The sequence below is a fragment of the Nematolebias whitei genome, chromosome 13, assembly GCF_014905685.2.
Source record: "Nematolebias whitei isolate Nwh7 chromosome 13, NemWhi1, whole genome shotgun sequence".
Lineage (NCBI taxonomy): Eukaryota > Metazoa > Chordata > Actinopteri > Cyprinodontiformes > Rivulidae > Nematolebias > Nematolebias whitei.
The window spans coordinates 20,968,029-20,974,948 of NC_056510.1; the positions used below are offsets into that span (position 1 = coordinate 20,968,029).

A 6,920-nucleotide genomic window follows, 5' to 3' on the forward strand; every position below is an offset into this window, starting at 1 on the left:
ATAAGTAAAGACAGCAAGTAATTTTAAAACCTTGAGATTGCATGTTTCACAGTATTATCAATGAAATTCTCAGAAACATCTAAACAGCATTAAATTAAGTTGCAGTTTGTTCGCTCTTGCTGTTCTACACTAGAAGAGTTTTATGACATATCCAAGACTTTATTTAAATTATGGTAAATGGTAAATGGACTGTACTTATATAGCACCTTTCTATCTTATCAAGATACTCAAAGCATTTTACACTACTATCATTCATACAGCACTCTACTATAGAATAATCAGTGTTTTTATCACATTTTATCACATTCATACATCGATGGGACTCACATCGGAGGCAATGAAAGGTTCAGTGTTACCCAGGGACACTTAGGCAGGTGACTGCTGGTGGATTCAAACCCCCAACTCTTGCATTGGAGGGTGACTGCTCTAACCACTCAGCCACAGCCGCCCCACAAATTATACATTTGTTGTTCCCTTCAGGACGTATTATTGGAGCTTTTGGAGGAGTGTGCAGACGGACTGTGGAAAGCGGAGCGTTACGAGCTCATCTCTGACATCTACAAGCTCATAATCCCAATTTATGAGAAGCGCAGGGACTTTGAGGTAAACAAACCTCTCATTAGGAGTGCAGTTCCTTCTTAACACTAATATCTAATTTAGCCAAATCCTTTTCATAACAGAAACTGGCTCACCTTTATGACACGCTGCATCGTGGGTACAGCAAAGTGACAGAGGTCATGCACACAGGAAAGAGGCTGCTGGGCACATATTTCAGAGTGGCTTTCTTTGGCCAGGTGAGTCAAACTGCAGTAATATTTTCTGTCCACCAAGGTTATTTTAAGTGTTTATTTGTTTTAAGACCTGTTGATTCTGATTTCTGAACCTTAAACTCACAGAAGAGCACAAGAAGAAATGATTTTAGACTTAAAGCTGCTGAGGGTGTGTGTTTTTGAGGCGTTTATGACCCTCTTTAATCCACTTCTCTGCTTTTTTTATCCTCTGTGAAGGCGGCGGTAAGTCATGCAGGAGAGCCTGCTCGCTTTGTTTGGACAGTCTGAGTCTCTGTGGTGTTGGTGCTGTTTTAACCCATCTGCACGTGTGAAACAGCTTGCTGCTTTAAATTAGACTGTTCAGTGTCAGCTCACATTTTCCTCCCATTTTCATTACAGCTTTAGATTTAGAGTGTGTTTTTTCTGTTGGAAGGTGAATCTATGTAAAAGGTCATTTTCAAATAATGACGAAACTATTTAGAAGTTTTCTAAATATTGATGAATTTAGAAGTTTTAAAAGGCTACTGTTTTATACCTGCTATTTTGCTTTGGAATACAGAAATGCTCTTGAAGTGCAGACCTTATGTCAGTGAGGCACGTTTGAATGGGATTTTAGTACCCAACAAGTAATTTACTGAGAAAAGGTTTGTTCTTACTGGTGCTCATTTTTGGGAACCGGGCCTATTCAACTTCTACATAACGCTCCCTCATTAATTATTTGCAAATCCAAATACCCTTTGAAGGGATCACTTTATAAGTTTTATGTCCCTTTATTTAAAATTGTGATAATTGTATCCAGTAAAAACACATGTTTAATAACTAAAAGAAATATTGAGTTTAATATTGGCTGTCAGAAAAGCTTATGGTCATAAATATCAGCTTAAACAATATTTTAGGTTTTTGTGAAGTGTAGTATAAATTACTTCTGCCCTATTTTTTTACTACTTGTTAATCTGTCACACAAGCAAATTTTCAGGAAACTTTACTCAGTTTAATTTCCTTCACTTAGCATTTTTTTATATATATATTTCCTAACAAAACAAGTTTCATGCTTTTAAAAATGTTTGTGTTATGGTGAGAAATGTAAATTGGAACAAATTTTTATGAGGAATCGAGCATTTATGTTGCAGAATTTAACCAGGAAAATATTTGCTTTATTTATTGTGATCATTTGTTTAACAAAACTTAAAATAAGGTCAGTTTTATCATTATTTTAATATGTTCTTTAGATGTTTTTAATATTTTTTGGTGTTGTGTATTTCTCTGCCAAATTCCATCCATCCATTATCTTCCTCTTTTTCCGAAGTTTGGTCGCAGGGGCGGCAGCTTGAGCAGGGAGGTCCAGACATCTCTTTCCACACTTCTTCTGGGAGGTGTTCCCAGGCCAACCGAGAAACGTAGTCTCTCCAGCGTGTCCTGGGTCTTCGCCGGGGCCTCCTCCCAGTCAGACATGTCTGAAGCACCTCCCTAGAGAGGCGCCCAGGAAGCATCCTTACCAGATGCCTGAACCACCTCAACTGTCTCCTCTCGATGTGGAGGAGCAGCCGTTCTACTCTGAGCCGCTCCCGGATAACTGAACTTCTTACCCTATCTCTAAGGGAGAGTCCAGCTACCCTGCAGATGAAACTCATTTCAACCACTGGTATCTGTGATCTCATTCTTTCAGTCACTACCCAGAGTTTGTGACCATAGGTGAGGGTCGGAACGTAGACTGACGGGTAAACAGAGAGGTTTGCCTTACAGATCAGCTCCCTCTTCACTACACCTTACCGGCACAGAGTCCACAATACCATATAAATGCTGCACCAATACGTCTGTCATCACACCCTCCATTCTTCCCTCACTCGTGAACAAACTTGAGGCAGAACCTCACCCTCAACCCAAAGATAGCAATCCACCATTTTCCGACTGAGGACCATGGCCTCAGATTTGGAGGTCCTGATTCTCATCCCTGCTGCTTCACAATCGACTTTTAACCGTGAGAGCTGAAGATCATGGCACAGTGGCACCAACAGGACCACACATCATCTACAAATAGCAGATGGAATGGAATATTTTCCATCAAACAGAATCCTGAGACCACCGAACTGGACTCCCTCCGCCCCCTGGCTGCACCGAGAAACTCTGTCCATGAAAGTCAGGAACAGAATTGGTGACAACAGGCAGACCTGGCAGAGTCCAACTCCCACGCTGAGGGGGTCCGACTTACTGCCAGCAATGCGGACCAAACTCTTGCACCGCTTGCATAGGGACCAAACAGCCGTAGCAATGGGCCTCCAATACCACACACGCAGAGCACCCCACACAATGTACCTTGAGGAACACAGTCTATGTTAAAATACAACAGTTAAATAAACCGGTGACTTGAATCCTTAAAATAGCAAACTGTAAACTAATCTCAACATATCATACATAGATTGACCTTTCAGCTGATAAAACAGCTAAATAAAACCTGAGTTTGTTAAAGGCTGACATGGAATAACCCAATAACAATCAGTCAACACTGTTTTTGCATGGCACTCATCTCAGTGTTTCTGCTTTTGTGTTAAATAATCTTTTGTAATGTCAGTACTGACCCTTATTTTAGTTATTCTCTTTTATGAGTTATTTGTCAGGTGTGTTTGCCTCCAGCTGTGCATATGTTTTAATTTTTTGTTAGATATTAATCTGAAGGTTTTTAATTTTTCCTGACATTCCGGACAGTTTTTTGCAGTAGTTTATATATTTGAATGCATTGAATGTATTTATCGTTTTTGTAGTTAAGAAATAACTATGTTTTATTGTGTGTGTGTGTGTGTGTGTGTTTCCACACCCCTGTAGCAGTACCAGTTTACTGACTCAGAGGCTGAGGTAATTTGGTGTTAAAGCAAACGTTTGAGTTGGACCTGCAGTGGTGATTTAGCTTGTGTCGTCTAACTCTGTCTGCGGCGCTATTTCAACTTATTATTTTAGTTCTTTAACTCCTGCTGTGCTCCAGCCTCAGTTTTGTATCTTTCATTGTAGAAAACCCTTGAATTAAGTGATTCAGCTCCTTTTAGGAAATGCTTTGCAACATTTTACCATTAATATAAAAAAGAAATAACAAATAGGTGCTTTTACTGACAGTGTGAGAATTATCTCCGTCAGTGTGTTTAATCTCAATAAACTAATTTAGCGAGTTCTTTCTGTAGTTTGTAGTCTTGGATCTTAGATGGTTTTTTTTTGTTTCTGTTTTTTTTTTTAGTTTTAACACCAAATTAAATTTTTTATTATTTTATCAGTGTCCTACTCAGTGTTTACATGTAGTTTGATGTGCTGTATTTTTATTTTTCTATCCCACTAGATCATCAGGCTTTGTGTATTAAGGTAGCTTATGAGAGCATTTCTTTCTTCTTCAGGGCTTCTTCGAAGATGAAGATGGTAAAGAGTACATCTACAAAGAACCCAAATTCACCCCTCTGTCTGAGATCTCCCAGAGGCTCCTGAAGCTGTACTCAGACAAGTTTGGGCAGGAGAACGTGAAGATGATTCAGGACTCAGGGAGGGTGAGATTTTAGGCGTTCACTATTTTGTAAAAACATTCAGTTTTAGAACTACTGATCACATTTAATAATTTGTATTCTCTCTAGATAAATCCCAAAGACCTGGACTCCAAGTACGCATACATCCAGGTGACGCATGTGACGCCGTACCTGGATGAGAAGGAGCTGGTGGACAGGAAGACAGACTTTGAAAGGAGCCACAACATTCGTCGATTTGTATTTGAGATGCCTTTCACAATATCTGGCAAGAAGCAGGGCGGCGTGGAGGAGCAGTGTAAACGCAGGACGATACTAACCAGTAAATTACCTTTTTTCACATTTATATAGTATCTGCAATATTGCAGGGGTTAGATTTGTTGCTTCTCAGCGAGAAGGTCGCAGGTTCGCCTCCTGGCCTGGTGCCTTTCTGGGTGGGGATTACATGCGAGGGTTTTCTTCGATATCCTTCCACCAATCATAATATGCATGTTAGGCTAATTGGTCATTTTAATTTTTAAGGAAAAAAGGGTAAACTATGTGGATGGATGGATAGTATCTAAAACTGTATTAAAGTATTGAAATCAGAGACATCTCCTTTGTCTTCTTCACATTGATGTGAAGGTTATTATCTTTGCACCAGCTCTCCAGGTGTTCCACCTCCTGCCTGTAGCTGGACTCGTCATTGTTTGTGATGCATAACACCACTGCTGTATCGTCTGCAAACTTTACAATATGACAGTCTGGATGGGTAGCTGCACAATCATATGTGAGCAGAGTGAATAGGAGAGGGCTCAGCACATATCCCTGAGGAGAGCCAGTGCTGAGATTTATGGTGGAAGAGGAAAAGTTGTGTAGTAGTTAAAAAGCTCCATGGTGGCAGGGCTCTGGATGTGGACAAGCTCCACCCTTAGTTCATCAAGGCTCTGGATGTTGCAGTGCTGTCTTGATTGACCTGCCTTTGCAATGTTAGGTGGACATCGGGGACAGTGCCAGTGGATTGGCAGACTTGGGTGGTGGTTCCCCTCTTCAAGAAAAGGGTGACAGTAGAGTGTTCGCCAATTATAGGACCATCACTCTCCTTAGCCTCCCTGTTAAGGTCTATTCAGGGGTAGTGGAGAAGCAAGTCTGGTCATTGGTCGAACCTCGGATTCAGGAGGAACAATGCGGGTTCTGTCCTGACCGTGGAACACTAGCTTTTTGCCTTCACCAGGGTAGAGGGGTCATTGAAGTTTGCCCATCCAGTCTTCATGTTTTGTGGACTTGGAGAAGGCGTCTTGGAGAAAACTTGTAAAAGCTCTCCGTTTACCGGTCAGTCTACAACTCTACATTCTTACTGGCCACAAATTCTGGATAGTGACCGAAACAACAAGATTGTGGATTTCACATTAGCAGTTCAGCTGTTGCGTAACACAGCAGAAGTGTTTCTGATCAGGCATGAAAGGTCTTGATTAGCTTTTGAACATGTCAGCTGTTTATTATGGACATTTCCTAATTCTAATCATAGCTGTATTGTTTTATGATGTCAAATTATACAAAAGTTCAACCTTATCTCCTTATCTGTATCGTGTGGGAACTTTATTACGAGGTACAGTCAGCAGGAAAGTGAAAACTGAGCTGTAAAGATGAAGGTCTGAGCTCCTCACGTGTGTTTTTGTTGTTCGCTTCCTGCAGCCACACACTGTTTCCCCTACGTGAAGAAACGTATCGCGGTGATGTACCAACACCACACTGATCTGAGCCCCATCGAGGTGGCCATCGATGAGATGAGCAAGAAAGTGGCAGAAATCAAACAGCTCTGCTCCTCCAGCGAGGTGGACATGATCCGCCTGCAGCTCAAACTGCAGGGCAGCATCAGTGTCCAGGTGCCTGCTGTGGATCAACACATGCACACAAACCCTCACATCTTATGAAATCAGTACATTGAGGAAACGTGACTTTCTCCCTCCGCTCAGGTAAACGCAGGACCTCTTGCATATGCAAGAGCTTTTCTGGACGACACGTGTCCCAAGAAGTATCCTGAGAACAAGGTCAAACAGCTGAAAGAGGTCTTCAGGTGAGATGTTAGGCTTTTTAAAGGAGTAATTGTGTAAATATTAATTTCTGGTTTATGGTTTCTTCTGCATGTTTTTTGTACTGTAACTACTTCAGAATACTTTCAACTATTTTATAAAAATATTTACCTCATTCAGATCATTACTGTTATGACTTTTGCTTAGACTAACAATAAAACTGAACCATTTACCTTTCTAATCTAATTTAATATCAAAAATGTATTTTACCTAGTTGCTCATTTTTGCTTTTAGCGACTGTTGTACTTTTTATAGCTTACTAATACTGTTCTAATACTTTTCTCTTTAGCTGCTGTTCTGCTGTTTAAAGCTTTTAGATACTATTCGAACAATTTTAGCTTTTAGATTCAGTTTTATTATTTTAGCTTTAGCTACTTTTCTGCTGGTTATAGCTGTAAGCTATTTTTCTAACAATTTAGCCTTTTAGGATTTTTTTTCTGGTTATAACTGTTTATTATTTTAGCTTTGGCTACTGTTCTGCTGGTTATAGCTGTAAGCTATTTTTCTAATCATTTAACCTTTTAGTTATTTTTTTCTGGTTATAGCTGTTTATTATTTTAGCTTTAGCTACTGTTCTGCTG

General features: G+C 40.2%; 2 protein-coding genes across 2 annotated transcripts in view; both read left to right on the forward strand.

Moving 5' to 3' along the window:
* Window positions 1-6,920, forward strand: part of osbpl6 (oxysterol binding protein-like 6) — a 792,463-nt gene that overhangs the window by 12,777 nt on the left and 772,766 nt on the right. The window lies entirely within an intron of this gene.
* LOC119419608 (dedicator of cytokinesis protein 9) overlaps window positions 481-6,920 on the forward strand; it is a gene marked incomplete at both ends in the record, with an annotated part of 7,123 nt that continues 683 nt past the window's right edge. The window contains 6 exon segments of the mRNA XM_037686961.1: window positions 481-603; window positions 681-794; window positions 4,148-4,294; window positions 4,379-4,589; window positions 5,942-6,132; window positions 6,223-6,323. Of these exon segments, the coding sequence (XP_037542889.1) occupies window positions 481-603; window positions 681-794; window positions 4,148-4,294; window positions 4,379-4,589; window positions 5,942-6,132; window positions 6,223-6,323 (887 nt within the window).